Raw genomic sequence first — 25082 nt, forward strand, 5'->3', positions numbered from 1 at the left:
TCCCAGCCTGGAGTGCAGTGGCGCGATCTCGGCTCACTGCAAGCTCCGCCTCCCAGGTTCACGCCATTCTCCTGCCTCAGCCTCTCGAGTAGCTGGGACTACAGGCATCCGCCACCACACCGGGATAATTTTTTTGTATTTTTAATAGAAACGGGGTTTCACCGTGTTAGCCAGGATGGTCTCGATCTCCTGACCTCGTGATCCGCCTGCCTTGGCCTCCCAGAGTGCTGGAATTACAGGCATGAGCCACCGCGCCCGGCCCTTGGCTATGCCTTTTAATGATCAAATGGCCATATAATCTTTTAATTCAAAATATAAGTACAAACTGACATAACTTAGCTGTCTTAAGAAATAACATTATTTCCAACATGCTGTATGATTAAAATTTGTCTTTTAAATTGTGAAAATAAATTTCACTCCTTACCGTACTAACATCCAGAGGCAGTATGAAGACAATAAGAAAGCAGAGATACCAAGCAAGCAGTGTTCCAATAATTACAAGTCTATGCTGTTTCTTAAAGTCTCCATATCGATGAAGTAGAAATAATGCCAGAAAAAAGACAAAAACAATCTCAAGTCCCAAAGCTGCACCACTCATTATTGAATATTTCACTCTGACTAACCAAAGTTATTCATGTACAGGTCTGGACCATATCTACAAAGTGAAAAGAAGGTTAAAATGCATCATTAACACAGGAAATGACATTTGGAAATTTCATTTGAATATTTATTAGTACATTAATACATTAACTCTTTGGAGAAATGTTATGCTTCACATTGGACTATGAATAAGATTAAAAGGGTAATTCCTATCGTCAAGTACTTGTATTTTATTTTTTAAAGCACACTTAAAAAATTTCACATACCTTGTATTTTCAAAAACTTAACAAAAATTATACTATTTCTTACAATATTACAAATTAAGAAGTTCTTATTTTAGATGTCAACAGTTTTAATACAGTGTCATTTGGAGTTTGTTTGTTAATATTATAAGTCCTAACAGAATAGTTTATGCAAATAAGCTGTTAACTAAATCCTAGGAAATTAGATACTTAGTAAAATACATTTTTCTAAGATTATTCATCCTCTACAATTTAAGATTTTCTAAAAGAGAGGAAGGAAAAAATGGAAAGAGACCGTTTAAAAGTAACCTTTTGTTTTTTGAAACAGTATTTTTCTTTTGTGTTAATTTTGCCTAACAACTCAACTTTCATGAAATTCTTACTCACTTACTGCTTCACAAAATATATTTATTACTTCCATTTATCTACATAAATCTTTAAACTTACTTTAATAAATTCTCATTTGTAATTTTTCTATTTTCTATGCAGAAAATTTATCAATGACTATTGAATAAAGTCATACATCTGAAAACATTCTTAATTTTATGATACAGTCATCAGCGAATAGTTTACCTGATATCTCTCTACTCAAAAAAATTAGAATATAGAGATTTAAAGTCTCTATTTTAAAATTTAAAAATTTGATATCTCTCTATACTTAAAAAAATTTACTAATCAAAGGCAATATGAACTTTTCACCTTTGTAAAATCAATGTTAGACTTTTGTTTATCTACATACTACAATATTCCAAGGAACTGATTAATATCCTAACATAGAGAATCAAGAGTGTGATGCAACCCAACAAAATAAAATAAGGGGCAGTGGCTCACACTGTAATCCTAGCACTTTGGGAGGCTAAGGCAGGTGAATCACCTGAGGTCAGGAGTTCGAGACCAGCCTGGGCCAACATGGTGAAACCCCATCTCTACTAAAAATACAAAAATTAGCCAGGCGTGGTAGCAGGTGCCTGTAATCACAGCTACTCAGGAGGCTGAGGCAGGAGAATCGCTTGAACCTGGAAAGCGGAGGTTGCAGTAAGCCGATATCATGCCATTGCACTCAAGCCTGGGCAACAAGAGCAAAACTCTCTCTCAAAATAAATAAATAAATAAATAAATAACAAAATAAGGGAGAACCAATGAAATACTTCAACAAACATCTTTAACTAAAACTATTTAGAATAATAGAAAAGACAGTTTGAGTACTTTAAAGGGTTAAATTTAAATTTATATACAAAATACTCCTACATGAAATATCACATAGAAAAATCACATTTAATCAACAATTTTCTTCACTATTTCTTTATATTGGTAAACAGTTTCTATTTCAACTGTCAATATTTTCATTTTTTCTTAAATATCTAAAATTGAACTTCTTTCATCACTCTCTACCCTCTTATCCTGCTATATTTTCTTTCAATGCATTTATTCATCTGATATAATACACACTCTTTATATTTATTGTCTCTCCAAACCTCTCCCCTTACCCCAGAGACTCTATGAGAGCAGAGACTTGACTATTTTATTTCATACTATATTCCAGTTATCTGATGTAGTTAGTACCTGGCATATAGTAATATCAAGAAATATTTGTTGAAAGAATAAAAAATACTGTGTAGTTTAGTACATACACTATTTTTCTATTACTGACGACTTCAAAGGCAATGTAAAACTCTTGTAATGGTAAACTGATTTAACAAATACTTATTACAACTCAAAAGGCTTAAAACTCTGAACATTACCAAATACTACTCAAATTTTCAAATTTCATATTCTATGAAATAACTTATACCACAACAAAGTCAAATCTTACGTTTTAAAAAATAGACAAGGTTTTGCCATGTTGCCCAGGCTGGTCTCGAACTCCTGAGCTCAAGTGATCCGCCTGCCTCAGCTCCCAAAGTGCTGCAATTACAGGCATGCCCCACAGCACCCAGCCAAATCTTATTTTTAAGCTAAGCATAGATCAAGTAGTTGGCTGAAAGCTCAACGCAGAATGTGCTGATAAAACCATCTTCGAGATCTAGGGTTTTTTTTCTTTAAAAAAACCCAATCGATGTGAGTTTAAATATAATTAACTGAAAATCCTTTTATGACTTGAACTAGACCTGAAATTGTCCAGTGCAAGGAATATAACAATCATAGGAAAAAAAGACTAAATATTAGAGATTACCAAATAAATGCTAAATAATGCATGGCGGAGCCAAATGATGAAATATTATTGTAGTATAAGAAATAATGTTTTTTAAGATTATTTATTAACATCAGAAAGTTATCCTAACAGCAATTGAAAATTTGGCACATATTTTTACATAAGCATAAAAAAGAGTAAGGTAACAATGAAATATATTAAAACATCAATAGTCTTTAGGTGGTAAGATTATGGGCATAATAAGCAAACAACAAAATCAGTTATAAACCTGACACTAGCTATTAATTTTTTTACTATGGCACTCAGTTTTTCAGTCTGATTCATAGTCAGCGCTTTAAAGGTTGTAGATGAAGAAATAGAATTATGGATCGTTTATTCTAGTAATAAATGATTTGGTTACATACCTTCCCACACTTCGTGTGTTAGTATCTTACCACTGCTGTAACAAATTACTACAAACTTAGTGACTTTATTTTTTTATTTTTATTTTTTTGAGACGGAGTCTCGCTCTGTCGCCCAGGCTGGAGTGCAGTGGTGTGATCTCGGCTCACTGCAAGCTCCGCCTCCCGGGTTCACGCCATTCTCCTGCCTCAGCCTCTCCGAGTAGCTGGGACTACAGGCGCCCGCCACCACGCCTGGCTAATTTTTTTGTGTTTTTAGTAGAGACAGGGTTTCACCGTGGTCTCGATCTCCTGACCTCGTGATCCGCCCGCCTCAGCCTCCCGAAGTGCTGGGATTACAAGCGTGAGCCACCGCACCTGGCCAACTTAGTGACTTTAAACAACATCCGTTTATTATTAATATCTTATAGGTTCTGTAGGTCAGAAGTTCAAACAGCATAGTTCAACTTAGTTCTCTGCTTAGGGTCATGCAAGTTTAAAATCAAGGTGTCAGCAGGTTTGCATCTTTCTCTGAAGAAGAATCCATTTCTAATCTCATTCAGGCTACTGGCAGGGTCTCACACTGTCGCCCAGGCTGGACGGCAGTGGCACGATCACGGCTCAACATAACCTTGAGCTCCTGGGCTCAAATGATCCTCCCACCTCAGCTTCCAGATAGCTAGGACTATAGATGCACACCACCATGCCTGGCTAATTAAAAAAAATTTTTTTTTTTTTTTTTTAGAGACAGGGTCTTGCTATGTTGCCCAGGCTGGACTCAAATGCCTGGCCTCAAGTGATCCTCTCACCTTGGCCTCCCAAAGCACTGAGATTACAGGCATGATCCACCTAGCCAAACCAAAACTCAGTTCTTTATGGTTATGGGACTGAGATCCCCGTTCCCCTGCAAGCTGACAGCTGGCATTTAACCTTAGCTCTAGAGGCCTCTCCCCAGTCTTTGCATGTGGCTCTGTATATCTTTTTAAATTGTATATTTAAAGTGCACAACAGTGATGTTTTGATATACTGTACATATACAGTGAAATAATCACCATAGTCAAATTAACATATCTGTCTCCTCACACACTTCTCTCTGCGTGTGTGTGTGTGTGTGTGTGTGTGTGTGTGTCTGTGGTCCTGAATATTTTAGAAGCAGCAATGGCTTGTCAAATTCTTCTTACACTTGAAATTTGTTTTTCAGGGCTCATCTGATTACACTGGGCCTGCCTGAATAATTTCATCATTTTTACTGTTTCCAGAGATAAGAGCATAGACATTCTTAGGGGTTTATTATTCTGTTTACCATACCATCTATTTCTGTTGAGGCTGAACTATATTGCCTTCTTATGACACAGGTTAGGACCAGTGATCCCATGAAATTGGAGATAAAAATTGGGGTTTTCCTAACTTGAGAAAATAATAGTTTTAAAGTCCATATCTTTAACCTTGTACCAACATTTAAGTGATGAGTTGCAAGGTTTAGGGAAGACGGAGAAGAAAGGGGATGATGATGATGATGATACTAAAATGGGGAGGTAAATAAAAATTCAGTTCCATGTGATTAAGCACCACAATAGCAAAACTTGATTGTACTGGAAATCAAAATGCCAATTCATTAAAACTACCAGATTTTAGTGCCCGATGTGTGGGCATATCGTACCCTTCAAAATACCAGTTCTGAAAGTCTTAAACATTTAAAATCCAATTCAATCTTTTTCCAATCATCAAAATATTATTCAATATTACTTTCAAATGCCTTTATAATGGTTTCACAATTAGCATGTTAATGTTACTGACTAATGTTACTAACTAAAGTACTGTTTCCCGAGTACTTTATGGCTGATAATAGTTTTTCAGGCCAAATACCCTTTGATGGAACTTCAGAGGTTAAGATAATTTTGTAGTTTCAAGAATTCCAAATGTTTTGAGAGACAGAGAGAGAGAATGGGTACCAAGTGATCAGAACACAAACAAAACACTGACGACAATTTTGTCAAAACCAAAGATTCTGAAACTGAATGAAAAATTTCTGACTGGAACCTAATGATTCATCAGACTCAAATACTGTTAACTTAAATATCTGAGTCTGATGAATCATTAGGTTCCATTGGAAATTTTATCTAACTTCACATATCTGTATTTTTACTCAGATATCTGCGAAATAATAAAAACCAGGAGACAACTCAAAATACTAATTATGAAAAATTGAAAGGACCAGAATTAGAAGTGAATAAGTCAACCATTTTCCACCAATAATCAAAATTTAAATCTTCCAAACATAATCGTTATTCACATATTTAAAGATTTCAGGTATGAGAGAGTTCAGTTTAGGACACAGACTACTGCAAGAGACTATTACTCCCACTCGAAAAATGAAAAAAAAAAAAAACCGTCATAATATTTTTTAAAGGTACCTAAGAGCTGAGTTGGCGAACCAACCAGGTAACCTGAATTCCAAAATGTGACAAGACCCTGAGGACAGTGGCATACTGTCCTGCTTTACCTTTTGCAAGGCATGAAGAGAAGAGGTAGCAATCACGTAAGCATATAAGAAAAAAGAACTAAAATTTTACTGAATTCTTAAAGATTTCATATATAGAAATTGCAAGACATTTTGATAGAGAATAATCTATAAAGTCCTTCCTAATAATAAAACAATTTTAAAAAACGAATAGCTAACATTTAGTATGTGTTCACTAAATTTTAAGCATTGTATTAATGCTAGTACCTACCTTGCTTTATCAAATTAGACCTCACAATCTAGTAAGAAAGGGTTGTTCGTTTCCTTGCTTAACAGAAAAAACCAGTGCAGAGAGGTTAAGTAACTTGTCCAAGTTAACAGAGCTGGTGAATGGTAAAGCTGGGATTCAAATAGAGGCATCTTTACTACAGAGCCTGGATCATAATTACATGTCTCTTCTCTAATCTAGACATAGTTTCTTAATGCAATTTAAATTGCTTAATGATTTATTTTGTTCAGTCTTCACAGGGAACAAATAAGAGACATTCTCCCGTTTCTTTTAGATATATCAGGACAGAATGCTAAGTCATGTTTAATAAAGAATTTAACACAAACTTTTTACCTTACAGATTATACTACCATTATTTGATTTAAGGGTAATATATGACTGTACTCCACATGGGAAAAGTGGAAAACATAGAGTAAATTAGAATCCGTTTGTTCTTGCCCCAATCTGCCTATCTTAGAGCATTAAATTGCAATAAATTAAAGATCTACTTAGTTCCAAGCACCATTCATTCATTTAGCAAATATTAACTGAACCGCTACTATATGGTGAGCTCTGTTCAAGGGACTGGAGATAGAAAAATCCAAGCAAAGTCCCTGCTCTTAAAAAGTCTAGTGGGAAGAAACAGGCAATAAAAAAAAAAAATACATTAGGGGGTGATAAAGGTTATGTAAACAGGTAGCTGCCACCACCACAGAGAATATCAGTTCTGGAAACACATTATTCAAGAGTAGTTTGGCTACACATAACAGGAAAGTCCAATATAGTAGAGACTTACGCAATGCAGAATTTATTTCTCATGTAAAAGAAGTATTGAGATAGGTGGTTACGGCAAGTTATCAGATTATCAGAGGCCCAGGCCCCTTCTCTCTAGTCCACATCCTTAGCAGGTGGCTTTACTCCTTATGTTCCAGGACAGATGCTGGAACTCCAGGAATCCTATCATCATCTAGACAGCAGGATAGAGAAACAAAGAAGGGTGGGCCTTCTTCCTTTTAAAGAGATGTAAGAATCGGCTGGGCATGGTGGCTCATGCCTGTAATCCCAGCACTTTGGGAGGCTGAGGTGAGTGGATCATCTGAGGTCGGGAGTTCGAGACCAGCCTGACCAACATGGAGAAAACCCGTCTCCACTAAAAATACAAAATTAGCCGGGCGTGGTGGCGCATGCCTGTAATCCCAGCTACTCAAGAAGGCTGAGGCAGGGTAATTGCTTGAACACAGGAGTGGGAGGTTATGGTGAGCCGAGATCGCGCCATTGCACTCCAGCCTGGGCAATAAGAGTGAAACTACATCTCAAAAAATAAAAATAAAATTAATCAGAAAAAATAAGATACATCAGTAGCAATCACAATGCAGTTCTTTATGACCAGATAGCAACCTCTATATACCTACTAATCTCGTCTTCAATGGACACAATTCCTTATGTTAAAAAGAATCTAATGTACCAATTTAAACTTGCATTTATTATATTAAGGCAATAGTCATGATTAGAAGGAATGCAAAAAAAAATTATTCCCATATTAGGAAGATGAAGTATTTCTGTTACCGGGGCAAACTATTAAACTGATTTTCAAAACTGACAGGCTCTCCCTGAAGTCCTAGAGAGGATCTTGTGTTCACTAATTCAGATGTTGCAAGTATTCTAGTTCCCAGGTAACTCCTACTAAAACCAAGACTGAACAAAGACATTTCTCATCTTTAAATTTAGAATAATCTCATCGATTAAACCTTCCTGTCTATGAGATCTATATCTGAAGTGGGCTCTCCCAATTATTTTACATCTCAAAACTGTTTATTCTCATTATGGCATCTTAAATATTTTTGTTTATTCTTTATCCTCCATTAGCTTACAGGCTCTCTCTGTTCTGTTCCCTTTCCTGAAGGAAACTATAATTTTCTGTGTCAAAAATATTTTCTCCTATGAGTTGCAATCTTAAGGGAAAGGATGTAGCTTCAAACGAAGGCAAATGCTTTCTCCTTAGCCAAAGCAACATAGAGGCCACTTTTTGTAAAACATCAGGATATTGCATTTAAAAATGTTTTCCATATAACATTAGTCTAATGAACGGCTTAGCCTAGTATTCTGCACCTAGTTCCAATCAAAACCAAGTTGTGAACAGATCCCTTCTTTACACCAATCTCATCTTTCAAGAACGAGCTAAAGGTTCACGAATTCCTTCCTCAAGACGCAGTTACCTTCCAAGCTAAGGACCAAGCTTGAAACAAGCATATACCTGCGCAAGGGAGGTTTAATTTCACTACAGAGCGAATCATTTTTCAAGGAAACCAGAGGGTGTGTCATACAGCATCACTGAATATTCTAATATGCGATGAAGCTGTTATGCTTCCTTATGAACTTTATAAATCTTCATTTTCATGAGGCTTAGAATTCATCCCCCTTCCCTCTTCCACTGTTTTCCCGGGGTCACAGTTGTAGTATAGTTTGCCCAATGGATTTCGCATGGTCATTGTACCTGGAATATGTCACGCTCCCTACTCTAACTGCCCCCAAACTCTTCTCAGCAGAGATAGGCTGAAAGCAGCTCGCTTTTAGGCGGCGACGCAAACACACGTAGCCAGCTGAGCGACAGCAAGCAACCAAATGGCTTTGCTGGAGGCCCCCTGCGTTGCACGGGTAAAGCCCGTTGCAAAATACAGTCCTTTCATTTATTCCCATGCTACTATTTATGAGACCAGTCAAGGCCGCAAGAGCATGCGCAGCCTTCCCACCACACAGGACCCGCTGGGGTCTCCGGCTCCCGTAAAATTAAACCACTGTCTCTCGTTCCAACTGTGTGTTTAGCTGTTGTGCGTATTTTACAGATAAAGGAAGGATCCTGTCCACAGACCCAATTCTAAGGGCCGCCTTCTCCCCGACGGAGGAAGAAGCTTCCTGGCAAAAGGACGAACAGGTGCGACGCTCGCAGTTCGCAGCCTCTCACCTGGCCGGCGGGCTAGGCTACTGTCACCACTCAGCAGCCAAGGACTTGGGCCCCGCGGCGGCGGCCACTCGGGGTCTGCCGGGTCCCCTCTCTTTCCGCCTGCGCTTGGCCCCGGACCCCAGACTCAAAAGCGCCTCACGCGTTCCGCCTTAGGCTCACCGTCCGAACTCTCCAGACAGCGTCTGGATGGGACCGGGAAACGGCGACCGCCACAGCTGTCCAGGTTCTGGGATCCACGCTCAGAGACGACAGCGCTGGCGATCACCAGAAGGCCTGCGGGCTCCCGGGAAAGGAAAATCCGTCTACAGTCCAGCGGCTGACATTTCCCAGTCAGCCGTAGCGCCGCCCGCTTCCGCCTCCCCGCCTACCCGGTGGGCCGACCAGACCCGCTCCCGCGGGGGTTTGTGGGTATCTCGAAGGCGGGTAAAGCTGCAAGGGAAGGAAGTAAGAGCCAGCCCGTCGGACTACGAAGCGGGACGGAAACTACAATTCCCAGCAGGCCTTGGGGCCTCAGTGCGGCCGCGAAGCAGAGCGGGCTGCAGAGCCTTGCGCGCGCGGTGGGGATGGAACGTTGCTAGACTTAGCGGGTCTAGCTGCTGGGGGCCCGAGCAGCACGCTCGGAGCCGCCGCGCGCCAAAGCGGGAATCCGGGAGGCGAGCAGCTCTGCAATTAATGCAAGTATTTTAAACTCCCGAGCCTGCGGACGCTATGCACAGGTAAACGGATTGCAAAAAGGGGAAGAGCATGAAATGGACCCTCTTAATAATTCTTTTAGGCCGCGAATATCGCTACTGGCTGATATTGTTAGTAATGCTGTTAAGTGAATGGTTGCTTAGCCCTTTCTTGGGGCAAGTGTGAATGGATGGATGCCTTAGTGCGGGGATCATCGTGCGGTTTTATTTGGCTTCCCTAATTGGGCTTTTCTGCCACCGTTTTCAATCAGTGTATGATTGCCCTCCCTCTCTCCTTGTCGGTTCCCTCCACTGGGAGAAATTCTTGAGGCCTTCTGCAGGCTCGTAAGTCAAAAAGCCTTCTCGATTTGTTCTTTTCATTTCTTCATTTTCTTGGTAACTCGCCGCGGGCACGTAAAAAAATGCGATTCTGTTAGCTGCTGTGAAGGTTTTCTACAATGCATAAACTGCAGCTTCTTTAATTACCTTGAAATTATTTATGGGTGTGTTTTCGAAAGGAACCGGGGGTATTGTGCACTTCTGCAGGAAGCACCTCCAGGAGATTCCAGACCTGAGTAGCAACGTTGCCACCAGCTTCACGTGGGGATGGGATTCCAGCAAGACTTCTGAACTGCTGTCAGGCATGGGGGTCTCCGCCCTGGAGAAAGAGGAGCCCGACAGTGAGAACATCCCCCAGGAACTGCTCTCAAACCTGGGCCACCCGGAGAGCCCCCCACGGAAACGGCTGAAGAGCAAAGGGAGTGACAAAGACTTTGTGATTGTCCGCAGGCCTAAGCTAAATCGAGAGAACTTTCCAGGTGAGGATATGAGGGTAAAAATGTCAGTTATGCAAAGGGTGGATTTAGCTATGTTGTTGGGAAACCTTTGTTCAGGGATCTTTAGCATGGGTTCCTTTTAAGATTGCCTAATTCTGAAGCTATTTTTTCAACAAAATAAGGCAAGTCGTCAAGTATGCAGGAATCTTGGTAGAGATATATATATATATATGTGTGTGTGTGTGTGTGTGTGTGTGTGTGTGTATGTATGTTCTGGTGCATAATCACCTTGAAAATTTTAACCCATGAGAAGACATTCCTGCCTTTTTCCTTAGAAGAGAATCTGCCTGCCTCAAGGCCAGCTCAGTTTCACCGATTAACAGAAACATAAACAGTGGTCTTCTTGTAGGATTCCTTTTGCTTTGTACCCGAGTGAGCTTTTTGCCTTAATCACTTTAGTTATTTATCAGTGCACTACGGAAGTGAACATTCACCTAAGTGGGGGAGACATCTCCCCAGGCCCACTCCCACCCCCATATTGGCTTCTCCTGGTATGTTCTGTCTCCATTACTGATGACACTATCTGTTTAATCACACAACCCGAAAACCTGAGAGTCAGTCAGATTCCCACCGTCCCCCAACATCCAGTCATTCATCGCATCTTTCCCTCTTCTCTGGTAACTATTTCTCAAGTTCTCGTCGTCTCTTGCCTGAACTATTGGAGTGGATTCATAATTCCAACCTTCTTCTCTCCAGATCTATCCCCCGAACTAGAATGGATTGACTGAAATGTAGAACTTACTATATCTTCCCTCCTTAATAGCTCCCCATCCCCTAGTTTCTCAAGCAGATGAACGAGTGCCTCCCAGAGTGAACCGGAACCCTGGAGTATGCAAAAGCCATAGGGTAAATAGGGCATTGACCTAGGGTTATCAGTTTTTCTTACTAGTAAGCTATTTAAAACAGTAATACAGCAAATATTTGCTGAGCACATACCATGTGCTAGGCCGTGTTCCAGGTGCTGGAGATAGAGGAGTGGGCACAACATAAACATTTCTGCTCTCAGGGAGCATCCATTCTAGTGAGAGAATACAATAAACACAATAACTATTTTTATATCGTATGTTAGAAGGTGATAAATGCTATGGCTAAAAACAAAAATAGAACAAGCCAAGAGGGAATGCAGGTCCTGGGGTGGGAAGATAGAGTGCACTTTTAAACCAGGTATTGAGGGAAAGCCTCAATTGGACAGTGACCTCTAAGCAAAGACATAAAGGAGGCAAGGAGTGTGCCATGCAAATATCTTGGAGAAAAGAGCTCCAAGCAGAAGGAACAGCCACTGCAAAGACCCTGGTGCATAAATGTGACGTATTTGTTCCAGGAACAGGGAAGCCATATTCTAAGAGTGGAATGAGTGAAAGGGTGAGTCGGGGGAGATCAGGCTGGAGGTAATGTTGAGCAGAGTTGTGATGGGACCTGATTTAACCTTCTAAAAAGGACACACTGATGTGTTGAGACTCAACTGCAGGGGCATCAAGGGTAGAAACTTAGGGTCTTTTTTAAATATTGTATTTTTAATACGGAGTCTTGCTCTGTCGCCCAGGCTGGAGTGCAGTGACGTGCTCTTGGCTCACTGTCTTCATCTGGATTCGAACGATTCACCTGCCTCAGCCTCCTAAGTAACTGAGACTACAGGCATGCACCACCATGCCCAGCAATTTTTTTATTTTTTGTAGAGATGGAGGTGGGGGTGGGTCTCACCATCTTGCCCAGGCTGGTCTCAAACTCCTGGACTCAGGCGATCCTCCAGCCTTGGCCTCCCAAAGTGCTGGGATTACAGGCATGAGCCACCACACCTGGCCAAAGCTTGAAGTCTTATTGGGGGTGCGGGTGGTCAGATTCCAGATATATTCCGCCATTAAAGTCAATAGAATTTAGGAGGCTGTTGAAATCATCTGTGGAAGAGGTGATCAGAGTCTAAATTGAAATCAGGTGGGGGATGATGGCAAAGAAGAAACAGATTAAACATTTAAAGATGAAGTCTTGCAGACCCAAGGTAATTTAAGTATATTCATAAATTCTCCCATCTGGTTTCCTTTGCAGAAGGGTTGATAGATTGGTTGTTTAGTTGGTTGGTTGGTTGCTTGCTTTGGCAGCACATATACTGAAACTGGAAATACAGAGAAGATTAGCATGGCCCCTGCGCAGGATGACATGCAGATTCGTGATGCATTCCACTTTTTTAATGAAGAAAATAAATACGTTTGTTTTCAGCCTTTTCTTTAGGAAAGAGAACTTTGCCCAATTTATGGTCTGGGAATATACATCAGGAGTTGGATTAATTAGAGAAGCAGTAGAGGGTCACAGTGAAGTCAGATCTGGGTTTGAATTGCGTTTACCAGCCTTGGAAAGTTATTCGAGCTTTCTGTGCCTTAGTTCCTTTATCTGTGAAATGGAGTGCTGTAATAATACCCACTTCACAGGTCGTCGTGAAGATTAAATGAGAGTGACGTAAAACCCTTAGCATGCCACTGACACATAACAATAAATAAGCCAGCAAAATCTCTGACACCAGTTTTGGAGGCTAGTGGACTTTTATCTTTTGTTTTTAATATTGTTACTCTGACCCTGTTCGTGTAAAATTTTTTTTTCTTCAAAATTTAATGTTCACCACTCTTTTTTGTGTCTGGAATGTAGCCCTAACAATTTGGTGCTTGACCAACCAAATGTGGCGAAAGATACTTCCTGCTAAGATGAACAGATTTTTATTAATTTGTCCAGTGCTGATAGCTTTTGACATAGAGCGTGATTGCTATATGCCCTTCCACAAGTGAAAAAGATTTTTTTTTTTAAGCAAGGCACTGTGGGAACAAGACAGAAGTTTCTGGAGTCTTTGCTAGCTCCCAGGAATTTGCAAGTCAAGTTGAGGAGAAAATGCAATAAAAAATAAGAGCTGTGATTTCCATTCAGGTGGATGTGGAAGATCTTCCTCCTTCCACTCAGCAAAAAAGGAGATTCTGAGGAAAGAGAGGGATCTGAAAATGGTGTAATCAGTGTCTTGATTGTTAAAGCTGACTTCAAAAGTATATATCTGAAGTGAGAGAGAAAGAATGGTGACTTATGTTTATTACCTACGGAGAGGCACAGAGGGAAACCAATGTACGTGGACTTACACACAACAGAGGTTGCTTAATTGGTATGGAGTGGGGAAGGGTGAACTCAGTGATACAGGATGAGGGACAGCTGGTATAGAGGATTCCCAATGGGCCTTTGGAAGCCTGGGCCTCCAGTGGAGCCGGATTGTCATTCCAAGGAGTTTTGTCTGCAGTTGTCAGGACAGGTGGCTACTAGCTTTGCCAGGATTAGGGTAGAGCAGGCCACACCTGCTGTACATAGATATCTGATGACTGGTTCTGGGCTGTGAGTTTTTGTCGGTTCCTTGCTAAGCAGTTTCTCCCTGCAGGCCCCAGTCCAGCCTTGCATCTGGCAACTAAATCCTCTTCATCTGTTTATCTTGGAAGATGAAAGCTCTGTGCCCAACCTGTACTAGAACAGGTCTGATTGGCCCTTGGAGTGAGTGTATGGAAAGAGTTGGGGAGGAAATGGCCCAGCAATGAGGTCAGTAACAGGCAGAAAGGGGACAATTGCATTTTATTTATGGTCATGAAATGCTTGTCCCCCACCCCACCCTTTAAACAGGTGATAGCCATGAAAATGGAGTTGAACTAATTTGTTGATCAGCTCTTCCATGACTCTTAAATACTTGAAATTCCAGACCCGAAAGTGGTTGTCAGACTGGAGATGCTAAAATTTACTGTATATCAGAATCCCCACGGGAACTTGTTCAAAGTGTAAAATTCCTGAGATTCTGATCCAGGGAGTCCTGGCCTGAGTGAGCCTGGGAATCTGTGTCTTAATACCCTTAGACAAGCATTTTCTCCAGCTTTTTTTTTTTTAACCAGTAAGAAACATATTTTACATTGCAATCCTGGGTATGTATCTGAAACAGCAGTTTTACAAAACTGTATTTCCCCTTACTAAGATATTTTCTATTCTGTTCTAGTTCATTCTTTATATGTACATATATGCTAGTCAGACTCACTAAATTGATTTCATGACCTATGTGAGTCTCAGTCTACAGTTACTAAACTCAGCACTGGAAGAGCCTTTATGGGACCTTCACCATTCATCTTTCTTTGTTCCATAGCTTCCTTTCATTCATCCATTAAGCAAATATTTCTCAAGCACCATTCTAGATATTGGGACTACAACACTGAACATAACAGGCAAGAGACCTTGCCCTCATAGTGCTTATACACTGTTCCATATTTTTTCCAAATCCCAGCTTCTGTTGTTTCTTCATTACACCCCCTACACCTCAGGGTTGAGCAAGTCTTTCATAGAAATAAAGGGTTGTGGGACTGAAGGGGTACATGGGGGAATCCTTGTTAAGTTTGACTGTGTTTTGTTTTTTCAGTTTTGCCCACCTTAGCCAAAAAAACAAAAACACCCAAAGCTAGCATGGCCTCAAATGTATTATTTATGGTTTGTGGGAAGAGGAAGGAGAACTCATCTGGGTTGGCACAATCTGTAGTTCCCCAGAAAGAAAGCATGGGGTATTGCTACTTAAGCCAGCAAAAGCAATCATGAGGTGAGCACCCCCCAACCCCCTGAAAGAAATGCACACACACACAAAAACAAGTATGAGTACCAGGTCCTCAGTACACATTTCTGCAAGTATAATTTGATTATACTTAAAGAGCAACAATTTTTTAAGTCAAAAGTTTGATTGTGATTAGCATTACTTTGGATTTTCAGCTTGAATCTGAGTGGAGTGGAGTGATGTTCTGAGAAATAAGTACGTCAAGTAAGATGAGTTACCTACACTGCAAAGATGGAATGCGTAGAAAACTCTCCAACAAGGCCCTCTTCCCAGAGAATTTCAGGAAGCATGAGAGGTGATAAGGTTACAGAAGTTGGAAACTGGGTTTGCACCCGAGAAATAATTGTAAACAGTGGTAGGTGAGGGTGATTGTAGCAGGTTTGCTGGTTTGGCCCAGTTTTTGCCCTTTCCTGGCCCTGAAGTATATTTAACTGCCGTCCATGTCATTGAAGACTGGAGACCTTGGGCTCAGTAATTATATCTTTTAATGTGGGGCTGGTATGCAGCTGCAGCCTTGCTGGATTTAGCAGAGACAAGTGGAGAAAAGACCTGGATTTTTCCTTCCGCTCTCTGCAAACAGACCAGGCAGCAGTGTCGTCGTGAATTCAGGAAACAGATGGCTAATGTTTTGAGAATTAAATATGGCAAGGAAAATTAGATTAAGCATATCACAGCCTGGATGCCTGTTGCTAGAGCAGCTATTAAAGACAAACTTCTGCCCCATCTGCTGGGACAGCAGCCCATATCAGGCTGTGGCACCCCCACCCGGGGCCCCCAGGAGTAGTGTCATTCTGTGGTCAGCTGAGTAAGAGCACTGGGTACTTGGCTGCTAGCTGAGTGTGTGCGTTTTCTAGGCCCTTGCTCCTTCCATTTGGTGGTGAACCCATTGATAGCATCTTTGTTTTATTTTCTCTCTCCTCTTCCACTCACTCCCTAGCCCTGATTGATTTCTGTTTCCATAGCAAGTCGGGTTTAATTCTCACCTTTTCAAAATTTGTACTTACAACAGAGGAGAGCATAGAATATTAGAACCCACTAGGATGGAAAGGGCATGATTGGAAGTCAGACCTGAGTTTGAATTCCCCCTCTGCCACTTACTGATTGTGTGACCTTGTCTCTTTTATCATAGTTGCATGTTCTCTTGAAGCCCCAGCCCCCATCTCCCAGAGACTACAGCTATACTGATAGAGGACATTCCCTTCTGCTCTGGGTTTTTGTCTTCGGCCTCATCCCCTCCATATGCCAACAGTGCTGTGCACATAGTTGTTAATTTGTTAATAAGGGTTAACCAATCACACTAATAGAGAATTAGCACATTCACCATTTGCATGAAGAGGGCTAATAAATACATTTGGCAAATATTTATAGAGTCCTGTTATGTGCCAGGCATTGTTAGGTAATGGATGTGCAAATCTGGGCATAGGGCCTGTGGTGGTATCCTGGGTGGGAATGCTTCTTTGAGCAGGTGCCATTTAAGCTGAAATCTGGAGGAGCTGGGAAGGCAAAGATGGAAGTTGCAACACAAAGTGCTCCAAACTTTGGAGTCTCACATGCAGTTCTTCATTGGTTAGGTCTACTGACCTCTGCATTCATCACTATGCCAGGTTTTCCTCTAGCACCTTAATTACCTGGCTGCTATTGCTCTTTTAATTGGTCCTGATTTCTTATGTCTTCCTAATAGAAAGCACCAAGTTTGTTAATTTATTTCTCCTGCCCTGTACTTCATAGCAAGCTTTCCTAATTTCCTTTCCCCAGCTATAATTTCTGTTGGTGCCCTATCTATAGCCCCTTGAAGCCCACCATTCCCTTCCAAAGCTCTTGCCTACGTGTAGATGAGATTCCATGCCTGAGGGCTTTCTCTGGGCAGGAATACTGGGGAGTCCCCAAATAGTGACCAACAGCAGTTGATGGATTAATACCCCAGCACTCGTGCCCTTGGATGAGACAGCTCTGGAGTAGTTTCTAGATGGTTTACTGGAGTCCCCAGAAGATTTGAACCTCAATTGCCCATAGGAATAACCTGCTCATTAGCCTACTCCAGGTTGGCTTTCTTCCCTTCCACCTCTGTCTTCTCCACTCTTTGTAGTGCTTCCTGGCATCACTTCTCAAATAAACTACTTGAAGTCAGAGCTTCAGAATCTGCTTCTGGGGGACCCAAACTTAAATAGAGGGCAGATATGGGGTTTTGGTAAGTCATACCCTGCAGACCTTGTCCAGTGTCTGCCCATGGGTGAAAATTCAGAGCAGCACTGAAAAGGTCATTGCATGAAGAAAATACGCAGACTTAATTGGGAAAGGAGAGGAATATAGAAAGTTTTACTCCCTGCTTATTTAATCTTTTCTTGTACCTCATTTACTCTTCACTGAACAACTTTGCAAGATAAATCTGTCAATTTCCTTTCCTGCAGGTAAAAAAACTGAGGCCAGAAAGATTAAGTAACTTGCTGAAGTTCACAGACTTGGGGCAACACAGTCAGGCTTCTGATCGAAACTGTGCTGCTTCCTCAGTCCAGTAGTCCTCAAATGTGTTAAGGAGGCCAAGCGCATGGTCTCAGTATGATTTTTACAGATTATAGTAAAATCTCAACATATTAGATTCAAAATAGCTAAGTATGTTATGTAAGTATAGTTAAGCTCACTCTTCCATAGAGGCCACTTCCTCCAGGAAGGCTTCCCTAACCTCTGCACCATCCCCATGTGCTGCACAGCACCCTGAATCCTGCTGTAGTCCATCAGGATAGTTTATTGAAGTTTCCTGTTTAATTGTTTGTATCTCTCAAACTCAGAGTAGAATAAGGGTCAGGATTGTACCTTACTTATCGTTGTGTCCCAAAACCTAGAACAGACCTCAGTGTATATAGTACATAGTTAATAAATATGTGAGTGGATGACTATACTTATAGCTAAATATAGTTAGGCCCAATCAATTACTAGATTCCGATCTCGATATGTAAGAGGCAGCAGAGGTCTGAGAGAGTTGGATTAATGGGAGAAAAACTTGAGAAAAGCCTGTCATTCAACTTTGTTTTCAATTTGGGGAGCAGGGCAAGAGCCTGGTTTGAGAAACTTTGTCCCCTGCCCATGTTGACTTTGGAGGAACTTTGTGGCAGTGACGGAACAGCTGCCACGTGGAGGAGCCTCCTCACAAACTCCAGCTGCCTCCCCAGATCAGCAGGGGTGATCTGCCTTCAGCTTTCTACCCCTAGCTTTCAGGGCCTCAGCCAATCCTTTAATTTTGTCCCCTGAAGGGCGTGGTGTGAGGGGAACAGGCATTCATTGAACAATTGTGTATCTCCTACTCATTCTTCAAGAGAGGCCACTTCCTCCAGAAAGGCTTTCCTAACCCCTGTGCCACTCGCATAAGCTGCACAGCACCCTGAATCCTACTGTAGCCCATCAGGATAGTTTATTGAAGTTTCCCATTTGTCTGTATCTCTCAAACTCTGAGCAGAATAAGGGTCAGGATTGTGCCTTATTTATCATTGTATCCTTAAAACCTAGAATAGACCTCAGTGTATGGTACATATTTTATAAATATGGGAGTGGATGAATATATCAACTTTATGCTAGTTCCTGAAAATACAAAAATTAAAAAAAAAAAGCATTTTTTTGTTCTCAAGAGCTTCTGGGGGTCTAGAGAGATGAGTAAGTAAATAATGAAATTGTGGTACATAAGTGGCCTGTCCTTGTTATCATGGGAGGCCTTCTGTAGGAACTGGGGCTTCCATTTGATTTTAAATGAATAGTAGTTTGAGGCGAGCACAGGATGTGCAAAGGCATTGAGATACGACACAGAATGACTCATTCTAAGAATTACAGGTAGCTCCAAATGGCTGGAACACATTTCTAGATAACGAACCTAGAAAAACTAGTTGGGACCTGGCTGAAAGCCTTTAACTTTGTACTAAGCATTGTGGACTTTAGCCTAAATACCTGGGGTGTACCACTGAAGGATTCTAACTGGGGGAAAGACATGCTGGTTTAGAAAGACAGCCCAGGGCAGCAGGTGTTTGTCACACTCCTCGGTGTTTTTCTCCCTTGTGTCCTCAAACCCACTTATACAGGGCCTGGTACAAAGGACATGCTCAGTAAAGACTGGCACCTTTAAATGGGAGTGGGAGGAGAGAATATCACCAGAATTGGTGTAGAAGATCCATCAGAGGTGGAAAGCCTAGGAAGGCAGTCATTGAACTCATCTGACCGTTTTTTAGGATTCCTTCATTGTGCATTCATTTCCTTCTTGGCAATTGTTATATTATCCTGACCTTGTGGGATTATTCTATATATTCATATGTAAGAGTTTCATACTTGTTGAATAGTTATTTAGAGATTGCTTCTATGAAAGAAAACTGCTCTTCCTGCATCTACCTTTCTGTTCTAAACACAGCAGCCAGAATGATCCTTTTTGAACTTATGTGAGAGCCTGTCATTCCTGTGCTCAGAATCTAGTGGCACCTCATAGAATTCAGCGTCAAAGCCAAAGGCTTTATCATGACCTAGGAAGCCTGCATGACCTGGCTGCTCTCTGATTTCTTTTCTACCCACCCACCTTGCTCACTCTGCTGCTCTACACTGGCCTCCTTGCTATGCCTCAAACACACATGCTGTTCCTTGCATCTAGAACACACCCCAGATACTCACAGGGCTCACTCCCTCACTTCGTTCAAGCCTTTGCTTAGTGATCGTCATCTCAGTATGGCCTTCCCTGACCACCGTGTTCAAACTTAATAACATCTGCCCTGAACTCTCTGTTCTCTCCCTTGCCCTGTTTAATTTTTCTGCACAGCACAGATCAATTTTACGATATCATATAATGTACTTATTTTTTGATGTGTGATTATCTGTTCCCCATTACTGGAACGAAGTCCCATGAAGGTAGTGTTTTGGGTCTGATTTACTGCTCCTTCCCAACACAAATGATACCTGGCACCGTAGTAGGAGCTCAGTAAATATATGTTGAATTAAGAAATGACAACACCCTTTTGTATTGCTCTTTTAGGTAAACTGTGCCTTTTGTAAACCTGAAAGAAAACGTGTTAGTCTGTTCTCATGCTGCTAATAAAGACATACCCAAGACTGGGTGATTCATAAAGGAAAGAGGTTTAATTGATTCACAGGTCAGCCTGGTTGGGGAGGCTTCAGGCAACTTACAAGCATGGTGGAAGGGGAAGCAAACGTCCTTCTCCACATGGCAGCATCAAGTGCAGAGCGAAGAGGTCAGGGAAGCCCCTTATAAAACCATAAGATCTTGTGGGAACTCACTTATCACCAGAACAGCATCAAATTACAGGGGCGGTTATCACCAGGTAACCATCCCTATGATTTGATTACCTCCCACTGGGTCCCTTCCGCAACACATGGGGATTACGGGAATTACAATTCAAGATGAGATTTGGGTGGGGACACAGCCAACCGTATCAGAAAGGGAAGAAGATTTATTTGCCTTTTAAATAAGGTCACCACCGAGTCCACATCAGAGAGAAACAAGGCCTTCCTTTGCACCCAGAAGCACCACAATATCTTATTGATGTCAATGAATTGACAATGTCATTGAATGACATTTGAGAGGGTGGGACTTGCTCTGTACCACTGTTCATGCCACAGCCTCCAATTGGCTGGCTCTCTGCACCACTGTTCATGCCTCAGCCTCCTATTGGCTGGCTAGAGCTGAAGGGAAGAATAGGAAAAGCTTTCTTGGTTTTCTCTTTTTCATTTGCTGGGAGAGTGTGGTGGTCACTTCAGGGTACATAGACGATGGAATGGGGAATTTAGCACGAATTAAATTACTCATCACCGCAATTATTTTTCTGTTCAACAGAAATGATTTTTCAAACAAAAATAATTGTGAGGATGAGTAATTTAATTTGTGCTAAATTCCCCATTTAAGCTAAATGTTGTATATTCTTTATGTGTTTGAAAAGACTCAGTAGACTTGATAGGGTGAAAGAATGGTGATGGCAAACACTTGTTTTCCCTCCAAAGGTGTTTCATGGGACTCCCTTCCGGATGAGCTGCTCTTGGGAATCTTTTCCTGTCTGTGCCTCCCTGAGCTGCTAAAGGTCTCTGGTGTTTGTAAGAGGTGGTATCGCCTAGCGTAAGTATTTTTCACCCCTTTGGCAAACGTAGGGGAGGAAGAGGAGAGGAAGGTTATTTATTCGTTTCGGTCTGATGAAACTAAAAACCAAGAAAAATAGAGCAGCACAAAGCAAATTCGGTATCTTCATATTTTTATTAATAAGTGTCCTCATTTCACAGTGGAAGAGGAATTTCCTGGGAGGGGTAAACTTACCAATGTCTGGAAACCTCCTTGCCCTATATTCAGTGCAGCATGTGTTTATGGGATGCTGACTGTAGGCCAGGCGGTGTGCTTTAAGTGCGGAGAGAGTTACAGAGGTGCATGCAGACAGCGGTTCCTCACACCGTTGGGCTGAGCAGTGAGCACAATGGGGAGAGGGAACACAGGCTTGGTGTTAGACCCGAGTGCACACCCAGCCTCTGCTGCTTACGCTCTGCATGACCTGAGCGAGTTAGTTGACACTGCTGAGCCTCAGTCTCCCCATATGTAAATGGGGATAATGGTTACGAGGAGGAAACCATTGGTTATGAGGATGAAATGTGAAGATGCCGGTGTAGTGCCTGACTCACAGACCTGGTCCGCACAGAGTAGCCATTGGTGGGCTTGTGCTCTTTTTTTGGCAACACTTTTCAAGTGTGGAAGGTGAGTTGCATGTGGAAAGACTTGGTGAGCTGGAAGGGCAGTAACAGGCCTGGAGTAAGAAAAAGGCTATGTTTATCAACTGGAACTTTTTACTATCTTCATGCCTTCTCATCCCTATCCTACCTCCTGGTCATTCTTTGCTTTGTGTTTAAAGGCCATCCGTCTGGCTTCTCCCTCCACATACTTAGAACTCCCTGTGTGAGATAGCAGGAGCCTCTTGCCTTCATGGGTGTGCTGCTATTTACAGGTGTGGGTTGTTTGCTTAGAAGAGCCGCAGAGAGGTTTGCACACCTGGAATGCTGGTGCAAGTGGCAGGCGAGTTTCACTTACCCTCACCGCACTCAAGCCCACTTTGGTTTTCTTTTTCTGCCAGCTATGCATTTGTCCTCTTCTTGCAGAGTCTATTAATCCCATTTTAAAATTTTATTGTATATATTTAAGGTATACGGCATGCTATTTTGTTATATGTATGTGAAATGGCTACTATCATTAACATATCATTAACATCAAAATATTAACATATTTTGCAATACTAAGGTTACTGCTATCACATATTTGAGTAGAATAACTAGGTACTGAACAGAAAAACAAGCTGAAGACAGTTATCTCACATAGTTACCCATTTTTTGTGGCAAAAGCACCTAAAATTTACTCTTTTAGCAAACATTCTGACTACAATACAGTATTATCGACTCTAGTTCTCCTGTTGTATACTATATCTTGGGATGTGTTCATCCTGCATATCTGTGGCTTTGTATTCTTTGACCTACATCTCCCCTAGAGTCTGTTAAACTTCATCTCAGTTGTCATAAAAGTAATAACTGACATTAAGCACTTGCCATGTGACAGGTGCAGTGTTTGCAATTTAATCCTCCATATGATTTTAAGTGATGGTGTTTGTGTCATCTCAGCTTCAGAGATGAGGAAACTGCAGGGTCAGGAATAGTAGGTTGAGAGATAAGTGGAAAGGCAGGAATCTAAAGTCCGGCTAACTCCACAGTCTTAACCATCATACCATATCTAGTTATGCTTGGCTTAGGGTTCAGGTAGCTCCCGAATTCATTTTTCTGTGAGGTGTTCATCTTCCTAAAAAATGTATATTATTTGGAAAGAAAATGAATTGTTCCAAAACTTTTCCCAGGTTGTTGTTATTGAATGCTGGTTAAGCTATAGTTTGCCTTCTTGCAAGAGGAAACATCAAGCATGAGATTCAAGACAAACCAGAGCAGTGCTGATCTGGTGTCAATACCTTGGAGGCCAAAATGGATTTCTGTCTGGGCAAGAAAGATACAAAAGTGTGCCACTCTCTTAAGGATATCTTATCTACAGTCCACCTTTTTAATGATAGATTTGTCACACAAATCACACACTGACAATTTTTTTATGATTAAATTATTTCATAACTCTGGCCAGTGGTCCACTTATTTCAAGCACCATTAAAAAAGAAAATTCTAGTACACCTAAGTATTTAAAATGTTCCTTCATGTGCTTGTATTTCACATTTTCTTTTTTTAAATTGAATTCAACTGTGGATGTTAAAACCCTCTTATTGTGCTATTCAGTACGTTTTTAGAATGTCCCTTTTGTTTTAGAAACACCATCTGTTCTGTTGTATTTTTCCCTTATTTCACATTAGTTCATATACACACATATGTACACATACATATACACATGGGTATGTTTTAAGCTTCAAATGTATTATAAGGCACAGCTGAACTATGGCCGTTCCTATTGAATATCTATGACAGCCTTATTTCATAATAAAATAATGCTAACTTTTGTTCCTTTAGTAATATTTCCATGTTGCTACAGTAATCATGATAATTGCTTAACAAAAGTGGTAAATAGATTCAAAACTTCTTAGAGGATCCTATTTGCCTAGTAATATAATAATTAATTAATTTGAGCAATCTTTTTTAAATTTGTCAACTTGAATGCTGGAATATGATTCTCTGGTTCTAGATCACGGCAGTGCTAATGTTCACATTGAACCATCTAAATTGGAAGTGTATAGAAAGAGAAAGATGGAAGCTTATCCCTGGTGAGATCGAGAAAAATTCTCCAGTGCCTTAAAAATATCATAGCTAATTGTATAGTCAACTTAAAAACAAAAGTTCTTTTAGAATGTGCTTCAAGGGGATTTAGCAGCGGTGTCCTCCTCGTTGTTAATGTTGTTGAGGGCTTCTAGCATTTAGTGTGACCGACTGGCCAAATTAAACATCTCCTCTTTTATAGGTCTGATGAGTCTCTATGGCAGACCTTAGACCTCACAGGTAAAAATCTGCACCCGGATGTGACTGGTCGGTTGCTGTCTCAAGGGGTGATTGCCTTCCGCTGCCCACGATCATTTATGGACCAACCATTGGCTGAACATTTCAGGTAAAGATGAAAAATCCCTGGAAAAGACTATTTCTAAATTTCGAGGTAGAAACAGATCAAAGCTTTTTTTTTTTTTTCTTTCTTCAGCCTTAAAGCCTATGGTAGGTTATCTGTGCAGTGTGGGATGTTAATTCCATACTTTGCTCTGGGGCCTTTGTGCTGAAACCTAGCATAGATTTCAATGACACTATTCCCATTTCACTCAGGGTTACTGTTAGTCTCTTCCCAGGGCGAAAGAGGCACATGTGTCTTCTCAAGTCCTCAGCTGATGGGGACTGTGAGTCCCACACAGCAGGCACAAGTAAAGCACTCACTGGCAGATGCAAGGGTGCCCAGTTACTTCCCCACTGCCCATTTCTGATAAATAAAAAAAAGTGAAGAGTCTTTTCATATTTGTAGCTTGGGGGTTATGATTTTTGTCGTGGAGAAATTTGGAACCTGAAAAAAATGCCCTCTTTTTGTTTCTTTTGTAGAATATTTTGAAAAAGAATTTTCTATTCTGAGAATTTTGCAATACTAAGGTTACTGCTATCACATATTTGAGTAGAATAACTAGGTACTGAACAGAAAAACAAGCTGAAGACAGCAGAGCTAAAGATAAAACATGTCTCTTGACTCCAGTACTTTTTCCCTTCTTTCTGTAGTCAGAACCGCCTCTCCCACTGCTTTTTATCCTGTTCCTCCTGTGGCTGTTCCTTCTCAGTCTCCTTCACACATGTGATTTCCTTCGTTCACTCCAGGGTTGGTTCCTGGCTGCCACCTTTTTCAAATCCAAATGCTGTCCTTGGACAAGCTGTGTCCTATACACCC

At 41.1% G+C, this 25082-nt stretch overlaps 2 protein-coding genes and 1 pseudogene across 6 annotated transcripts in view; 2 read left to right on the forward strand and 1 right to left on the reverse strand.

The window, feature by feature from the left end:
- The window catches only part of LMBRD2 (LMBR1 domain containing 2), a 58737-nt gene extending 49318 nt beyond the window's left edge, over positions 1-9419 (reverse strand). Inside the window, exons 1-2 of one of the 2 annotated variants that reach the window (XM_003274347.4) lie at positions 9066-9419; positions 425-655 (exon numbers count right to left, since the gene is read on the reverse strand). In XM_003274347.4, coding sequence (XP_003274395.1) covers positions 425-598 — 174 coding nt within the window. In that variant the 5' untranslated portion in view covers positions 599-655; positions 9066-9419. Of the gene's footprint in view, positions 1-424; positions 656-9065 lie in introns of those variants that run through there. The other variant, XM_030813966.1, reaches the window with a different exon arrangement.
- A 71-nt stretch (positions 9420-9490) lies between these two features.
- SKP2 (S-phase kinase associated protein 2) overlaps positions 9491-25082 on the forward strand; it is a 41907-nt gene continuing 26315 nt past the window's right edge. For 3 of the 4 annotated variants that reach the window (XR_004030416.1, XR_004030417.1, XM_030813967.1), the window contains exons 1-3: positions 9573-10554; positions 21158-21269; positions 24129-24272. Coding sequence is in view for 2 of the 4 variants with exons in the window: in XM_030813967.1 (XP_030669827.1) it covers positions 10236-10554; positions 21158-21269; positions 24129-24272 (575 nt within the window). In the remaining 2 variants the exon portion in view is untranslated. Of the gene's footprint in view, positions 10555-21157; positions 21270-24128; positions 24273-25082 lie in introns of all 4 variants that reach the window. The other variant, XM_003274351.4, reaches the window with a different exon arrangement.
- Positions 12657-12756, forward strand: LOC115835600 (annotated as a pseudogene).

The sequence above is a fragment of the Nomascus leucogenys genome, chromosome 6 (genome assembly GCF_006542625.1).
Source record: "Nomascus leucogenys isolate Asia chromosome 6, Asia_NLE_v1, whole genome shotgun sequence".
In the NCBI taxonomy this organism is placed as follows: domain Eukaryota; kingdom Metazoa; phylum Chordata; class Mammalia; order Primates; family Hylobatidae; genus Nomascus; species Nomascus leucogenys.